An 18,779-nucleotide genomic window follows, 5' to 3' on the forward strand; every position below is an offset into this window, starting at 1 on the left:
TGTGGGTTCAAGCCCCACATCAGGTCTTGGAATCACATTGTCTAAGCTGACGCTCCAATGTAGGGCTGGAGGTGCCGTGTTTCAGATGAGATGTTAAACCCGAGGCCCTGTCTGCCAGTTCTGGTGGGTGTTAAAAATCCCGCAACGCTATTGGCAAAGAGAAGATTCTCTCACCCGGTGTCCTGGCCCACAATCCGGCAAACTAAAAAAATTGTTCGCTCGCTCCCTCCGTGACTGTTTGTGGTACACTGCTGTGTGCAAAATGGCTGCCACGTTTTGCCCACAAAATACAGTCAATCTATTTTGCAGTGTATGCCGTGAAGCGCTTTGAGGTGTCTCAGCGGCGTGATAAGGCACTGTACCAAATGTGAGGATTATTATTATTGTTATAGATGTTGCGAAGTGTTATCCTGGGTTATATTGAGGAATCATGGAGTCCAAGTGGATCAGTTGAACAGAACAACTCGATGTGTATATAAAGCCACATCTCACCTACAATGGGTCCTGAAAGGCTGGGTCATACAGTATTTATACAGCAGATTGACAGTCCATCATAGCTCTGATATTAGATGGGTGCCAGTCATGTTGATTGAATAATAAAGTAACTGTCTCAATAAAGAGACTGATGCTTTTTCTGTGAGGGGGATAGATCCTGCTGTTCATTAACTTGTCCATGATTTACAGCTTTTTCCTTTTTTTAGGGATCCTTCCAATTACAAAAATATGTGTGTGTGGGGGGGGGGGGGGGGGGGGGGGGGGGGGGCGTTGGGGATCTTGGGGTGCGTGGGAAGGGATTTAAAGGTAAGGACAAGGACCTTGTACTCTATGCTCTGGGGATAGAGAGCCAGCGGAGCCAGGAAGGATGGAGGTGATAGACTCACGGAGCCTAGTGCAGGACAAGTCATGAGCTACAGATAATAGATAGGTGTAAGTTATGTAGATGGAGTAATCTACAATGAAGTAACTGTCTAACTGAAGGGACTGATGCCTTTTCTGAAGGGGCTTGAACTCACAGTCTTCTGACTCAGAGGTGATGCCGATTTCACACTGACTTATGAGGAGTTTTCCACTGTGAACATTAAGCAACTGGGTAGATGAGAAGAATGTCCCAAACATGTGTTACAATAGATCTGATAATAAGAGGATCAGCCTAGTTTGAAAGACCGAATACATTGGGCCACCCAGCCTCTGAAACAAATCTAACTACCAGCACAAGACATGGCCAGGCCAAAGACAAGGAACCTCCACTGAGATACGGAGCAGAGTCCATTTGTGAGATTCCTATAGTAATTTGAGAGTTAGATCAGGTTTCAACCTTTTGGCATGGATTTTGTGTAGTTTTAACTGCACTTTGGTTACGTAAATAAACAATGACAATACATAATGGGATTTGGCAGGAGAGATGCTGTTGAGAGGAGATGGTGATGTGATTATTGAGGCTGGTTTGGTTTTATGGTCAGATTCTGGTAATAGCGCACCCGGATGCTCTGGATTCAGAGCTGATTGAAACAGCAGACGGCATAATTGGGGTAGTTATGTAATTGGCCTAATTGGGAACAGGAGGAGATGAAACAATGAGACAGTTTATAGGAACTACTAACTTTTGCTTTTCACAGCTCTGGCCAGATTCAGTTCAGTCCTAAGCTTTGTGGAGGCCTGCGGTGTAGTGGTTAGAGCACTCGCCTCACAAGTGGGAGGATCTGGGTTCAATTCCCAGGCGGGGCCAAAACCTGAGGCGAGTTTCCTTACTCCACACGCCTCTGGTTACCTAGGGGGTAAGCAGAAACCCAGTTGTTGGTCGGCTGACGGATCACTTTTCCGGGGTTAATAATCCCTTCAAAAATAATCCTTAAATTTTTTTTTAAATTTGGATCACTCAATCCACGACTGTCTGTGGGACGCTGCTGTGCGCAATTGGCTGCTGCGTTTCACCTACAAAATATGCAATCAATTCACTTTGCAGTATATTCTGTGAAGCGCTTTGAGACGTCTCAAAGATTTGATAAGGCGCTGTATCAAATACAAGCATTATTATTATAACTAACAGTAAATGGGAACCCGTTTGTTAATCGTTTGGCGGATTGCTTTTCTGGGGGTAGTATTTCCTTCCAAAATAAAATAATAATAATTTGGTCACTCAATCCATGACATTTTGTGGGACACTGCTGTGCGCAATTGGCTGCCGTGTTTCACCCACAAAATATACAGTCAATTCACTTTACTATATATTCTGTGAAGCGCTTTGAGACGTCTCAAAGACGTGATAAGACGCTATATCAAATGCAAGGATTATTATTATTATAAGCTTCCTACAGCTTGTGAGATTTCTTTGACTCAAACGAGAATCGAGGCTGAGGCAGCCCGAGGCTGCTCTGGTTTTCGAACATGAATAAAATAACAAAAGAGGAAGTTGGTTTTGTAGCAGGAGGAAATTGCACAACAAGTGATACAATGCTCTCTCTGTCGACACTCGGAACACAGTGTCCTGGACTTCGGTTAAGGAAAACATTGCAAGTGAAAACAACGGCAGAACATGTTCAGTCAGCTGGAATGAGCACCGGACACTGCCAGCCCTTTGTCATCTCAATACCAACAATAGCAAATTGTGTTTGTGCAGTTCTTTTCATGATGGGAGGACGTCCCAGGGCGCTGGGCAGTCGAGTGTTTGCACCTGAGCTGGAGGTTGGATTCAAGGCTATAAAATATACAGTCAATTCACTTTACACTATATTTTGTGAAGCGCTTTGAGACGTCTGAAAAAGGTGATGAGGGCTGTATCAAATGCAAGGATTAATAATATTATAAACGCTGAGAGCGAGGAGGGGTCGGGGTAGGAGGATGGTCAAAGGCGCGATCAAAGAGGAACGTCTTGAGATGGGCCTTAAAGGAGGCAAGCAGGGGGCAGGCAAAGGGACTTCAGGATGGAGTTCTGAAGGGTGGGGGCAGAAAATCTAAAGGCCTGACCACTATTGGTGTGGTAGGCAGGGCAGGGGACTTGAAGGAGGTCAGTGTCTGCCAAGCGGAGGAAGCGGGCAGGTTGATAGGATTTTAGAAGGTTATAGAGGTAGGGCAAGACCGTGGAGGGATTTAAAAGGACGAGGATCTTGAACACTATACTCTGGGGGATGGGGAGCCAGACAAGGATAGGGGGGAATAGGCTCACAGAGCCCTGAGAGGTCACGAGCTACAGAGTTCTGAATGATCTGCAGCTTGTGGAGGGAATAGTTGGGAAATCCAGCGAGCAGGGATTTGGCGTAGTCAACCCCGGATTTGATTAAATATCTTCAGGGAGAGTTGGAACAATTTTAAAATATAATAATCCCAGAATATCTTTGTAAAACAGCAGTATGAAAGCAAATCCTTTCCCCAGAATTACTCAAGCATCAGTCAGACTCTCCAGGTCCACTGACATGAATATGATTAATTCCTTGCAAAGTCAGATCCATTCTCTCAGTGACAAGACAGAAACCACTTGTACATCAGCCAGAGGAACCGCCTGCAGCCCTTCGTTCATCACAGTCCTGGATGAGAGTCAGAGAGAGACAGACGGACAAACAGAGAGTGAAACAGAAAGAAATAAAGAGACCTCCAATGAAACAACAACAGCCACCCTTCCGTTTATATCACCCCTTTCTCATGTGCGGGGTAAGAGTCTTGAAGCGCTAAGAAAGAAACGGAGAGAGGCCAAGAGAGATAAACCTAGATAGAAAACACACCAGCACAGATATACCAAGACAGAGAGAAATAAAGACAGATAGAGGAGAGCGAGACAGAGAGAGGAAGGTGAAGGCACACACATACACACACATACATGCAGAAGGGAGCTGAGGTCCTTTAAAACATCCAAGTGTCGCAATAATAACCAAACATTTGATATATATCGCCTTAAGACATCATCAAATTGTCTCAACAGATTTCACAATACTTACTGCAGAGTGTAGGAACCAAAGGCAAATGCGGCAGTCATTTCCACATAGCAATGTTCCGCAATCAGCCATGAAACAAATGACCTATTTTATTTGGGGGCTTATTAGCCAAGAGACCGGGAGAGAGAAACATTATTTCTCTTTTTGAATAGCACCATGGGATCTTTAATGTCCACCTGAACAGGCAGAACGGACCTTGCTTTAGAAAACAAGAACATAAGAATTTGCTGGCAAAAGACCGAGGTCCATCGAGTTCACCTTCCACCATCCTGGCAGTCGCTTGACATGTTGTGTCCCAAACTATATGCCGTATCCCCGGATATTGTTTTCCAGCAGAAATCTCTCTAATTTGTTCTTGAAACAAATGACATTTTCTGCTTCTGGTGCTGGTTTAACATCTCATCTGAAGGACGAATGAGTGACATGATGGCTGTTTGCCCATTTGATCCACTCTTTTATCTAACCAACGAATGGAGTTGGGGTGACTGGGTTGAGGGTCAGGGAGACATGCTGGCTGTGTGACCACAACCCATTCCCGCCGATTCCTGCTGATCCATGTCGATTCAGCGGAGATTCAAAAAACACAACAAACACAGAACAAAACTGCAGAATAAAGGCATCAGTGATAAGACTGTGCTCGGATTCCTCAGGGACCTAACAGAAACCTTCTGTGTCCTTATTGTTCTCCACAATTATAGTCGCTGCACTCTACAGTAAATCCTGTGAGGTGCTCTGAGATATCCTCGCCAGGTGAAAGGCACGTTATCTAATACAGGGATTAAGATTACATTATTATCATTCTTCAGGTGAGAGAGAGCAGGTACGGACAGAACCAATCCTAGCTCCTAGCAATGGATCTCCACACACCAGGGATGGCACAACTGAGATCAGAAACTCGGGGCAGGAAGAAGAGAGAAAGGCTCCCAATGTACCATGTAGACGAGAGCATAGGCAGACTCCAGCACCCCAAGACCAGGACATGTAACGTTGGTTGGTGAAGTACTTGAAGAGGATAACAAGAAGGCTATGGGAAAGAGCAGGGAATCAGGATGAGAGTATAAATATCCAATAGCGGGACTGGTTGCAGTATAGACTTGATGGGCTGAATGGCCTCGTTCTGTGCTGTAAATTCTATGGGTCTATTTTTCTGTTTTCCCCCAGTACACTACATTGTATTGCATTGGTGTAATGATGCAACAGACAACAACAACTTTCATTTATACAGGATGCCCTCATGCAGGGTAGTGACTTAAAGACACTACGTTCACCTGAGGAGCCTGCAGGGTAGTGAGGTCCCTCCAGCCCTGACCGGGCGTTACCTGCACACAGCATCTTGACACCAAGACTTTGACCCCCACTCCCCCTCCCCGGCTGTGCTGACCAGCGGCCCCACTGTAACTGCCTCCGTTATTATATGGCGTCCTGTAGCTCAAGTGACCAGAGCACTCACCTTGCAAACAAGAGTTTGATTCCCTAGCAGTAAATAGGAACCCAGTTATTAGTCGATTAGCGGATCGCTTTTCCAGGGGGTAATAATCCCTTCAAAATAATGTGGTTACCCAATCCACGGCTGTTTGTGGGGCACTGCTGTGCGTGATTGGTGTGTGTGTGGGGGTGGGTGACTGATCAGTGACTGTCTGTACCGGTCAGTGAGTGTGTATGTGGGTCCACGCGCGTGTGTGTGTGTGTGGGGGAATTGGGTTCTGGCCAGTATTGGTAGGAGTGTGTGTGGGGAGGGATAGTTCAAGATCATTCCTGAAAGCGATAAACACCAGGCTTTCGGCACTGTTTGTTCAGGGACAAAGTCAAAAGCAGGATAAGAGGATTGTAAAGTTTATTTTTGTCAGACTCTGGAATGCTTTCAGTAGGTAACATTTCAGTCAAGGTCAAGCAGCCTCGAGTAGCAGTAACAATGCTGAACTGTTTGACTCCGACCCCTCACGGAGCTTCAAATTCCCATCTGGGATCGACACGCCACACACCCCCACTCCGTGCGTTTAGAGATCACTGAGTATAATAATTGGTTTCTTTCCACCTGTCTCTGGCAGACAATATTCAGACACTTTATTGGTCTCCAAAGTGCATCTGTGTGCTGTACCTGGCTCCAGTCCCAGCCATTAAACCCTTCACACTGACCCAGGCCATCTTCACTCGGCCTCTCTGGCTTTCTTTTCCCTCGGTGAACCATCTTCCAACTGCTCAGGAGCATTGCTGCTTTTGTGTCGTGACGAATTGCCGGCTTCTGCCTGCAAGACACGAGTTGGGATTAGGAATGTTAATGATAATAATCCTTGCATTTGATACAGTGCCTTATCATGTCTTTGAGACGTCTCAAAGCGCTTCACAGAATATACTGTAAAGTGGAGTGACTGTGGATTTTGTGGGTGAAATACAGCAACCAAATGCACACAGCAACGTCCCACAAAATGACCACAAAGGCGCTATGGAGGCTTTCACTAGCCTGGGTGTGACCAGGGTAGGCCTGGGTGACTGTCCTTCCCTCTGCCCTCCCCCTCTCACCTGCTGATCTCTCTCTGCAAACTTCTGGAACATGTTGGCGTAAATCTTGCGGTTTCTCTCGTGGTGAGCCTTCAGCCTGCGCTGACACAGGAGGAGCTGAGTGCGGGCGGCCCTGTTGTGGGGTTGACTTGAATGACTCTCTGGAAATCGGCCTTTGCCAGATCAAACTCATTAATGTGCAGCCTGGCCTCTCCTCGCCGGTAAAGTCCCTTCTCATTGGATCCATCCATCTCCAATGCCTGCAAACAACAAGTTGCATCACAAAATAATTCCTAATTTACAACAACAACTTAGATTTATACAGTGCCCTCCACACCGGACGGTATCTCAGAGTACTTCACAGTAACAGATCCCGGGGACGAACCAGGGGGAGGGGGAGGAGCCGGGGGGAGGGGGGGGGGGGGGAAGGTGACCAAAGGCACGATCAAAAAGAAAGGTTTTCAGCCGAGACCTGAAAATAGGAAGAGAGGGGGCGAGGCGAAGGGAGTGAGGAAGGGAGTTCCAGAGCCTCTGAGCTAATTTATCTTCCTTATTACACATCACACACGCTTCAGATGGGGGACAACAACAACAAGAAATTACATTTACACAAGGTCTTTCACGTCGGGGGGATGTCCCAAGGTGCCGGATGGTCAAGGATATAGACTCAAGCTGGATGGTGGGATCAGGAGAGATGGAGGGTAAAGAGGGTAGAGGTAGGAGAGGAGGGTCTTGAGACTGGCCTTGAAGGAGGTAAGGCAGGGGACTAAGGCATCTAAAAGAGAATTTAGGAGGAATGTATTCACGTAGAGGATAGTGAGAATGTGGAACTCACTGCCTGAAGCAGTGGTTGAATCAGATAGTATAGATACAATAATCCTTGCATTTGATATAGCACTTTTCACATCTTCTCGACGTCTCAAAGCGCTTCATAGAATAGACTGTAAAGTGAATTGACTGTATATTTGTGGGCGAAATGTGGCAGCCAATTGCATACAGCAGAGTCCCACAAACAGCCGTGGATTGAGTGACCAAATTATTATTATTTTTTTTTCTTGAGGGATTATTATCAGGCATGTGGAGTAAGGAAGCTTGCCCAAGGTTTCACCCTGCCGGGAATTGAACCCAAGTCTCTCACTTGCAAAGCGAGTGGTCTAACCCTGAGCTACAGGACTCCACAGCAACAACGTGTATTTATACAGCACCCCTCACTCAGGGTAGTTCCCAAAGCACTTGCTGGGACACATTCCAGATGCATTTAACAGGCAGCTAGACCTTCACATGAGGGAGAGGGGAAAAGAGGGTTTGGGAGGGAGTAAGGGATGGGTGGAGACCTGTATGGAGTATAAACACTGGCACGGACTGGTTGGGCCAAATGGCCTGTTTCTGTGCTGTATAGTCTGTGTAAATCTGTCCATAGGCAAACATCGTTCTACGGTCGTGGACTGAGTGATGAATTTATTATTATTTTTATTTTTTTGAAGGAATTATTACCCCCAGAAAAGCAATCCGCCAATTGACTAACAACTGGACTCCTATTTACTGCTCGGTAAACAGAGATGTGTGGATGAGAAAACTTGCCCAACGTTTCGCCCTGCCAGGAATTTAACCCGGGTCTCTTACGTGCGAGGCGAGTGCTTTAACCACTGAGTGCAGGACTTCACTGTGCCACACAGATACACCTCTGTGTGCAATGCCTCTCTAGAAAGTTCAGAAGAGGTGAAGGTTTCTCATCCCTGTGCCATCTGAGCTCTACCTCCCTGGAGCTATCTGCTCTAATTCCCGTAAATCTACCACTTACCACTTTGTCGTTCTTCAAATTCCTTTTCAAAAGTGGAAACCGAAACTTATCACAGCACAAAAGGCCCTTTATACAACAGCATTTACATTTTATACAGCTCTTTTCATGTCAGGAGGAGTGCTCAAAGCATTTCAAATAGCGAGCTGGGAACCTTAGAACTGAGCAGGATAGCATGTGGAAGGAGGGAGGGTGGGGTGAGATGATCAAAAGTGCCATTGAAGAGTCGAGTTTAAGGCAGGCTTTAATGGGAGGGAGAGGCAGAGGTCGTCAACAATAACCTGCATTTATATTTATATAGTGTCTCTAAGCGCTCAAGTCAGATGGAGTTCCACAGAGGGGACAGAATGGCTGGGGATGTAGGGGTGATGGGGCGGGCAGGAAAAATGAAGCTGGCCGGTGTACACTGAGTGGACAAATGTGTTGGAACCTCTCCTTTAAGCTCCTTTACAGAGTCACCGAGCAGTGGGAAATAATCAGACATGTAATAATAATCCCTCCAAAACCAAAAAAAATAAATTGGTCACTTTGAATCCACGACTGTTTGTGGGACACTGCTGTGCGCAATTGGCTGCCGTGTTTCGCCCACAAAAAAATACAGTCAATTCACTTTACAGTATATTCTCTGAAGCGCTTTGAGACGTCTGGAAGACGTGAAAAGCGCTACATCAAATGCAAGGATTATTATTATATTGTTATGTTTACCCTCTGAGAGATCATAATGCTGAATGATTCCATTGGATTCCCTTTGCTTAGGATCTAAAACCAATCTTAACTCTCTCTCTGCTCATTCTATATCCTACACAGTGTGTGAGAGCCTCCAGAGAGGTAATAATACAAAGTAATAAAAAAGAACAATAATAATACAATAATCAAATACAATATAATGATAAAATATCATATAATCTATACTAATAAAGACAAAATGACTGTGTGTCTTTCCGCTAAGAATGCAATAATCATTGACGTAGAGTCATGATATATACCTCATTGGAATGTTCTTGCATGGGGGAGTGTCATGGGCATAAATTTATTTTGGAGATCTCCTGTTGTGACCTAAACAAGCTCATCACATATGTATGGATTGCAACAAGGAGTCCTCCCAACATGAGTTCTCCCACAGAAGTCCTTACCAGCAGGAGTCTTCCAAAAAAGGATATGTTTGCAAATATGTGAACAAGGGATGCTAACAAGTTCAATAGCACATTTTCTTAAGCGATAAAGATGCTGAAGAAGCGAAGATCAAGCCTTTCAAAGACAAATAAAAATACCAGGGGATAGACAGACCAATTAAATGAAACTGGTGACAAGCAACAGGTACAGCTAGTATGATATAATATAATACAATACCAATATAATACACCATGGGTGAGACTGGGATGTATACAGTAAGATTTAGGGCTTTTCTATAACACGGCACACAAAACCCACATAATTCCCCACAGAGTTCAAGCACAGGGGCCATTCACCATTCAGGCCTTCACGCCTGTGCTGGTATCTCTGTGTAAGACCCAGATCAATGGATGGCTAGTAAAAAATATCTTACATTGTCTGATGAGACTTAGAGGGAGAATAAATAATAACAGTGACTTATCACGTCTTCGAGACATCTCAAAGCGCTTCACAGAATATAGTGTAAGGTGAATTGTCTGTATATTTTGTGGGCAAAGTACAGCAACCAATCCAAACAGTCATGGATTGAGTGACCAAATTTTTTTTATTACCCCCGGAAAAGCAATCCGCCAATTGACTAAACAGAGGTGTGTGGACTAAGGAAAGTTGCCTAACGTTTCACCCTGCCCAGGATTCAAAGCCAGGTCCTCTCGCTGCGAGATAAGTGCTCCAGCCAATACACTACAGGACTCTACAATTCCTCAGATATAATTTGCCATTCACTTATTGACTGTTTGCGGGATGTAGCTGTGTGTGTGTGTAAATTCACTCCCACTATTACATACAAAATAGACACTGCGCTTTACAGTAAAATCCCATGGAGCGCTTTGAGACATCTTGACATTGTGATAATGTTCTATATCAAAAATACTAGGATTATTATTGTAATAATGTTACAACAACAACAACAATAACAAAATTACATTTGTATAGTGCCTTTCACGTCAGGAGGAGGTCCCAAAGCGCTGGTTCCCAATAAAATAGCAAACATAATGCTGTACAGTGGAGGAAGGTTTGATGTTACCATTCTGACCTTGTTACAGCTCTCTACTGCTTTCAAGTGTTCGTTCAGTTTTAAATAGCACATGGCCATGTTGAGATGTCCAGGCAGAAGCAGAGCTCTGGTATACTGTCTGTCTTCCTGTGCTAAACAATACTCCTGCTCCAACCACATTACGATCTTCCTGTACTGGATCACAGCCTGGATGTACTTTCCAGCCTGGGACAAGAGGAGAAATAAATCCAGGAATTGGGAACATTTACAAAGACTGATAATAATCCTTGCATTTGATATAGCGCCTGATCATATCTTCAAGACGTCTCAAAGCTCTTCACAGAATATACTGTAAAGTGAATTGACTGTATATTTGATGTCAATCCACGGCTGTTTGTGGGACGCTACTGTGCATAATTGGCTGCTGCATTTTGCCCACAAAACATAGTCAATTCACTTTATAGTATATTCTCTGAAGCCCTTTAGACGACTCGAAGATGTGATAAGGCAGTGCATCAAATGCAAAGATTATTATTAATAAATTATTATAATCCCTCATTGCCCACTCAAAGCATTCTGCCACTCACACACACCCTCCTTTTACCATCAGCAGATTAACAAACTCGGTTTGGGGCATTAATGAATGCAAATTAGCTGCTGTAAAATATCCAGTCACCTGTACAGTAAATCCTGGGAAGCGATTTGAAACGTCCTCCCAGAATCATTGAATCTTACAGCACAAAAGTCGGTCATTTGCCCCATGGTGCTTGTACTAGCTCTTTGAAAGAGCTACCAACTCGTCTACTGCAGTCCATTGTCATCCCGACATTCATCAAATGCAAATATTATTATTATTTATTATTATTTGAGTTTAAACCCCTGAGAGGAATGGCAGTGCAGGAAGTATAAATCTCTCTCCCCTTTTGTTATTATCAGCTCCCTTGTGAATCCCCTCCACTTGCTGCTCACCTTGCAAACTCACCAGGCAATATTGGCACAAAAAAATTGTATTGAAGAAACAATGATTTTCATAACAATAAGAATCTTTGCATTTGATATAGTACCTTTCATAGGAACAAAAGAACAGGAGTAGGCCATTCAGCCCCTCAAGCCTGTTCCGCCATTCTATAAGATTATGGCTGATCTGTACCTCAACTCCAGTTACCTGCCTTTGCCGCATATCCCTTGATTCCCTGACCTGAGAAATATCTAACCACCTCAGTGTTTAAGATGTGAATGGATCCAGCCTTAATCCACAGCCTTTTTGGATAGAGAGTTCCCGATTGCCACTGCCCTTTGGGTAAAAAACTGCCCAATTTCACTCCTGGCTCTAATTTTAAGATTATGCCGCCTTGTTCTGGATTCAAACCCCTGCACAGGAATTTACTGTAAAGTGTAGCAAACGCAGCAGATAATCTGCGCACATCAATGTCCTCCTTAATGATTTGTTAAAACCCATTCAGGAATCAGTGTTCTGTGAAGTGGGTAAGTAGCTGCACCTGAGTTACCAGACGAATCCGAGTGTGACTGTATTATATGGGCACAGCTGAACATTTCCCCTAAAACAGTGGGTTATTTCTTCAACAACTTGCATTTATTTGACGCCTTTCACGTTCCGAGGCATTGGGCAATCGAGGGTTAACACCCGAACTGGGAGTTACATTCGGGAGGAGTGGGGCCAAGGAGCAGTGGGAGCGGGGGAGAAAAGGGGAATACAGTAAAGTTTTGAGACGAACCTTGAAGAAAGGGTTGAGATGAAGGGGCTCCATTAGGGATGGAGTTCCAGAGAGTGGGGCAAATGGCTCTGGAACTCTATCCCCCAGTGCCTTCGGGGCTCTGGAACTCTATCCCCCAGAGCCTTCGCCGCCTTCTCCCTTTCCTCCTTCAAGGCCGGTCTCAAGACCTTTCTCTTTGACTGTGCCTTCAGCTCCCCTCTCGACCCTCTACCCCCTCCTCGCTCCCTCCCTTCCCCCCCCCTGACCATTTCCCCCCTCCTCGCCCCCTCCCTTCCCTGCCCTCACCCTGACCATTTCCTCCCCAATGCTTGGGTCCTGACCCAACTGTACAGCACCTTGGGACGTCCTCCCGACATGAAAGGCGCTCTATATATGGAATCTTGTTGTTGTTGAGTGCATGCGCTATGTTTGGAGGCATGTGAATTTGGGGTTTGATTTGTACCCCCCAAAATTTGGAAGTAAATGTCAGCCTGGGGCTGAGTCACTCACGTTCAAGCCCCACGTCAAGAACTTTAAGGTGAAAGTTTACACTGACTGGGGGCAGTGCTGTGTGCTTTCATTTCTCATAGAAGGAGGCCATTCGGCCCATCGTACCTGTGGTGGGTCTCTGTCCCACTCCCCTACCTTTTCCCCACATGCTTTTATATTTTTTCTTTTTCAAATATTTCATTTTAAAGTCTCCTTGCTGCACAATAAGTAGGAGCCCGGTTGTTAGTCGATTGGCGGATCACTTTTCCGGGGAAAATAATCCCTTAAAAAAAAAGAAAAATTGAAAAAAATAATAATTTGGTCACTCAATCCACGACTGTTTGTGGGACACTGCTGTGCGCAATTAGCTGCCGCGTTTCACCCACAAAATAATGAAAATAATCTTCGCATTTGATATAGCGCCTTATCATGTCTTCGAGACGTCCCAAAGCGCTTCACAGAAAATACTGTAAAGTGAATTGACTGCATACTTTGTGGGTGAAACGAGGCAGCCAATTGTGCACAGCATTGTCCCACTAACAGTCAAATACACAGTCACTACATTTTACAGTATATTCTGTGAAGCGCTTTGAGACGTCTCGAAGACGTGATAAGGCGCGATATCAAATGCAAGAATTATTATTATTATTTTAGAGTTTGCCAGTCGTGAGCCAGCGAGCGGCAGAGCCTCGAAAACCCAGATAAACCGAGCGGGACTCACGGAAGGTAAGCCAGGAAGCGGCAGGGAGTCACAGGGCTGGTCTCCTGGGGATCGGGGCCGACGTTAGCCAGAGGCAGTGGCCGGTAGCTGCAGGCTGGGCCGGGGGTCTCGTGGACCTTGAGGTGGGGCGGGGGGTGTCGTGGGGATCGAGCGGTGGCCATCACCGGGTCAGGGGGAGCCTCCATTTTGGACTTTGAGATTTTCCCACCATTCTGCGTGACTTCACTTCCACCCGCCAGGTTCTAATCCCTGGTAGCAGGTACAGTACACTATAGTCTATACCAGTGTCTCCCTCCCTCCCTCCGTCTGTCTGTCTGTCCGTCTGTCTCCCCTGTTGCAGGGTCAGGCTGCTCATTGCTAACCACAATGAGGACCCTTCGCCCTCTGCGCCAACCCTAGCCGCCCCCCAGCCTCCTGCAGGCTGATAATTTCCTACTAAACCCGCCGCCTCTTGTACCAGGGTGTGCATCATTGCTGCCGCCCCCAACCCAAGTTGGCCCTCCCTCAAAATGCCCCCTTCCCTGCAACTCTGCCGCTCTGTCCTGCTCTCTCCCCGCCCTCCCCAACTCCTATCTCTGCTTAACCCCCACACTGCTTCCCTCTGCTCTAGCCTGGGAATCCTCCGCCAGGCTCATCGTGGCACTCGGCGCTGGCTGTCCAGCAGCAGCCACACCGACTGCCCCATTCCCCACTACCGCCGCAAGCCACCCCTGCCCCTGACCCCGGGGGCTAATCTCTCCTCCCTCATTCGCATCCCCTCCCTCCCTCCCAACCATTCCACTACCCCCTCCCATCCCACACATCCCCCTGCCAACTGTCCACTCCGTATTGGCCTTCAAAATGTCCGCTTCATCTCCAACAAGACCCTGGCCATCAATGAACTCATCCTCAATGAGAACATTGACATCATGGCACTCACTGAAACCTGGATCATCCCAGGTGACACCTTCTCCCTCACTGAGGCCACACCACCCGGCTACACTACCATCATGCCCCACGCCCCAATTGTCGTGGCAATGGTGTGGCCCTCATCACCAGGGTGTCACTTAATAATAATAATAATAATCCTTGCATTTGATATAGCGCTTTTCACGTCGGGAGGACGTCCCAAAGTGCTTCACAGAACACACTGTAAAGTGAATTGACTGTATATTTGTGGGCGAACGCGGCAGCCAATTGCGCACAGCAATGTCCCACAAACAGTCGTAGATTAAAAATGACCAATTTATTATTGTTTTTGGTTTTGGAGGGATTATTATTAGGTGTGTGGAGTAAGGAAACTTGCCCAAGGTTTCGCCCTCTGCCTGGAATTGAACTCAGGTCTCTCACTTGTAAAGCGAGTGCTCTAACCACTGAGCTACAGGACTCCAGGACTTGACCTATCCCCCTAATCTGCTGGCTCATTCCCCTCTTTTGAACACCTTATCCTCTGCCATCCCTCCCACCTCTCACTAAACCTTATCCTAATTTATCCCCCCCCAAAAAAAAATCCTCCTCCACCTTCATCTCTGACATCTCCACCCTCCTCGCCTCCCTCTGCCTCTGCTCCAACCGCCTCATCATCCTTGGCAACTTCAACCTCCACTTCACCCCCTCCTGCTCCACCTCCTCACACTTCTCTCTCCTCTCAACCTCTCCCTCCACATCCACTCTGCTACCCACACTCACGGTCACCCACTCGACCTGGTGATCACCTGGGGCCTCAGCGTCTCGGATGTCACCATCACTGACAAGGCCATCTCTGACCACCATTTCATTTCGCTCAGGGAGCGAATCCTATATCCCTCTCCCCACTGCCTCCAAACCTACCACCATCTTCTACCCATGGTAGAAGATCTCCCCGCAATCCCTCTCCGCTGCCCTGGAGTCCTCTGAACTCCTCCCCCTCTGGCCCACCTCTCGCAACAACCAAGACCCCATCCCCACCCCTCTCCTCAAATCCCAGCTTCACCTCCTTGCCCCACTACTCCATGTTCTTTTCGCAATGCAGTTAGCCTGGGCACAGTGAATAGGCCTCAATTAAATGTTTACCCGAAGGACGGCATCTCAAACAACACATTGCTCCACCACACTGGAGGGTCAGCCTGGACTGGGAGCTCAAAGCACCTGATGTGGGGCTCGAACCCACAACCTCTGACCCAGAGGCGTGAACAGTAACACCTGAACATCAGAAGCAGAGGTGTCTGGTCCGTTCACCTCTGCTCCTGAGCAACCATTTTCAATCAGTTAAGCTGAGAGGTGACAAAGAGAATGTCTCTGATCAGTGCCTATTGCTCCACACACACACACATACACACACACACATACACACACGCTCACTCTCCCACACACACACATACAGACACACACACGCTCACTCTCCCACACACACACATACAGACACACACACGCTCACTCTCCCACACACACACACACACACACACACATACACACACACGCTCACTCTCCCACACACACACATACACATAGACACACACGCTCACTCTCCCACACACACACACATACAGACACACACACACATAGACACAGACGCTCACTCTCCCACACACACACATACACATAGTCACACATGCTCACTCTCCCACACACACACACTCTCCCACACACACCTTATAATACGAAGTTCCCTTCAATTTCGCGGTTGCTGCCCGGTCGAGCTTCTCTTGAATGTGCATTTCCCAGGATTCCTTGGCCTGGTGGTTAAATGAAGAGAGATGTCGTTCTGGTTCATCCCCAAATTAGCCCCTCAGCCCCGCGCCCCCTCCCCACCAGCTCTACACTGCAAACCACCCCTCTCCCCCCCTAAGTGAAGTTGCTGACATTGTATACAGATACGCATTGGGTAACAATTGGTTCAAGACTGAGCAGCTTTGCTTTACTTATGGAGTCATGGACTTAATAAGACTTATGGCCTTTGACCCGCGGCTGACTGCTCTGTGCTCATTAGGTTCATTCATGACTCACTCATAGACATGTTTCTGGTGCAGGGAATCAGCTCCTTCCTTCAGGACCCAATAAAAGGGAGGATGGGGGATTAAGGCAAGGAACTAGGATTAACAAGCAGGTTTACCCATCCAACATCATGGAACAAGTGGAGTGGCTGTGTCAAAGGTAATGGAATCTATGGCTTTAATAGAACTCTCAGTCCTCCATTAGCCCAGAGGTGCTGAGGCCTATTGTTACAAGTCTGGCCATCGGAGATCAGGAACTCAGAACCTGGGATTGCTTTTTAGTCAGCCGGGTGTCTGACACACACGGAAACCCATCACGGTGATTAATAGTATCCAAACTAAGCTGAGAATTCCAGGCATCCCACCTACACATGGAAATCCCAGAGACAGGTTGTTGGAATGGAATGCGCTCTCTCTCCCTGGAGGGATACGTCCTTTTTACCTAATTCTGGAAAGTAATAGGCGCAGGTTGGGAAGAACCCGGGACCTTTTATGTGTTATTGAATAAATTGCTTGAGAAACCTCCCCAACAAGTTAAACGATATTTATTATTATTTATTTGATTAATTATTTAGTAGCAATGAAACAATCCTCTTCTCACCTTCTGAAATCTCCGCAGTTCCAATTCGTAGTCCAGCTCGCAGTTTGGCGGGATGTTGAACTCAGGTCTACCTTTCTCACCAAAGCCATATCTAGAACAAACAATTATTACTCAATATCACAGCTTAGTTATGAACCCAGATAACATGCACGGCAGTTTCCCTCTCTCCCCCATCGTCAGACAACATTGTACGTTCCTTTGCAGCTGTTGCTCCTGGTAAATAAAACAACCTTGAAAACAAGAGTACAAACTCATCGCTGCTTCCTTATGGCTGTAAAGGAGACAAGAAAGTGGCCGCAGGAATAGAGATAATAAAGCAGTCGGGATGGGGGGGACGGGGTCTGTTGCAAAACTTCTGAGTTTCAGTTCTAAAGTTGCTTGAGGCGGGGGAAGAGAAACAGGAGGCCCCATTCATACACACCCTGGCAAAGTAATTCACAGGCCAAGACAGTGCGTGGGGTTTCAGGTGAAAGAACCCTAGGTTGTGGGGCTATCAATTTCCTGTTTCTTTCAAGACAAAATGATCAGATTTTTCTTAAACAGAACATTGCAATGGTGTAATACACACACAGGATGATCCCTTGTTATTACACACCCTGGTACAACACTGATCCGCTATGGACTGTGTATGTCAAGCTATGGCCTTTCTCCATCTTACCTCTCTGACCTGCTGACTCCCTATCAACCTGGTGCTCCTTCTGTTCAGCGAGCTCCGGTCTGCTCCATATCTCCCACCCAACCCGCCTTACCATCGGTGGCCGGGCTTTCAGCCTCTCTGCCCCCACACTCTGGAACTCCATCCCACGGTCCCTTGGCCTCGCTTCCTCCCTCGCCTCCTTCAAGGCCGGTCTCGAGCCCCTCCTCTTCGATCATGCCTTCGGTCGCCCTCCCACCTCTCTGCCTTCCCTCACCTCTACCCCACCCCTCCCCCATACTCAGGTCCTGACCCATGACTGTCCAGCGCCTTGGGACGTCCTCCCGACGTGAAAGGCGCTCTATAAATGTAATTTTGTTGTTGTTGTTGTTGTATATAGGAAACTGCAGGGGAAGGAGAGAGCAGTCAGTGGGGGAGGAGGGGGGGTGTGTGGAGGGAGGAGAAGAAAACGAAAACGACATCTCTTAGGCCAGGTTAGCAGCAAACAAAAGTTTTGCCAAAATACACAGCCAATTCACTTTACAGTCTATTCTGTGAAGTGCTTTGAGACGTCTTGATGTAATCAGGTGCTATATTAAATGCAAGGATTATTATTAGTATTAAAATAAAGTCAAGCCCTGCTTTATCTGGTCTCACACTCACTTGGATTTGAGGTGGACAAGGCACTGCTCTCCTCGCTGCATTTTCTCCACTGCTTTGTCCACCCCGATTGGAATATCACGATCATCTCCTTCCCCGACCACAAACTTGACTTCCCGTCTGTCAAACAGTACATTTTGGCACTTCCCTTGTATGGAAACTGTGGGGGGGGGAGGGGGATAGCAACCAGTGGGGGAGGAGGGGAGTAGGAGGGTTGGGTAGGGAGCGGGGGGAAGAAAAACAAGACGACTTCTCTTAGGCCAAGTTAGCAGCAAACAAAAGTTTTTTTAACTGAAGCAGATTGCCCGACTTCAGAACCAGATAATAACTGGTCACTCATTTATGGGACGTTGCTGTGTGCAAATTAGCTGCCGGGTTCACCTACAAAACACTTTACAGTACATAGATTCCCGTTGTCTATTGGTTAGAGCCTTGCAAGCGAGAGCACTCGGGTTTGATTTCTGGGGAGGATGAAACAAGTTTCCTTACCCCGCACGCCTCTGTTTACTTAGCAGTAAGTAGGAACCTGTTTTTTAGTTGATTGGCGGATCGCTTTTCTGGGGGTAATAATCCCTTCAAAAAAAAATAATAATAATAATTTGGTCACTCAATCTACGA

General features: G+C 46.7%; 2 protein-coding genes across 3 annotated transcripts in view; both read right to left on the reverse strand.

The window, feature by feature from the left end:
* The window catches only part of LOC103183893 (tubby protein homolog), a 47,044-nt gene extending 41,638 nt beyond the window's left edge, over nt 1-5,406 (reverse strand). Inside the window, exon 1 of one of the 2 annotated variants that reach the window (XM_007901638.2) lies at nt 5,377-5,406. Coding sequence is in view for 1 of the 2 variants with exons in the window: in XM_007901636.2 (XP_007899827.2) it covers nt 3,930-3,967 (38 nt within the window). In the remaining variant the exon portion in view is untranslated. Of the gene's footprint in view, nt 1-3,929; nt 3,993-5,376 lie in introns of those variants that run through there. The other variant, XM_007901636.2, reaches the window with a different exon arrangement.
* A 337-nt stretch (nt 5,407-5,743) lies between these two features.
* Nucleotides 5,744-18,779, reverse strand: part of LOC103183892 (peptidyl-prolyl cis-trans isomerase FKBP5) — a 41,710-nt gene continuing 28,674 nt past the window's right edge. The window contains 7 exon segments of the mRNA XM_042342127.1: nt 5,744-6,172; nt 6,447-6,565; nt 6,568-6,685; nt 10,430-10,615; nt 15,925-16,008; nt 16,868-16,958; nt 18,165-18,321. Of these exon segments, the coding sequence (XP_042198061.1) occupies nt 6,074-6,172; nt 6,447-6,565; nt 6,568-6,685; nt 10,430-10,615; nt 15,925-16,008; nt 16,868-16,958; nt 18,165-18,321 (854 nt within the window). The 3' untranslated portion in view covers nt 5,744-6,073.

The sequence above is a fragment of the Callorhinchus milii genome, unplaced genomic scaffold (genome assembly GCF_018977255.1).
Source record: "Callorhinchus milii isolate IMCB2004 unplaced genomic scaffold, IMCB_Cmil_1.0 Scaffold19, whole genome shotgun sequence".
Taxonomy (NCBI): Eukaryota; Metazoa; Chordata; class Chondrichthyes; order Chimaeriformes; family Callorhinchidae; genus Callorhinchus; species Callorhinchus milii.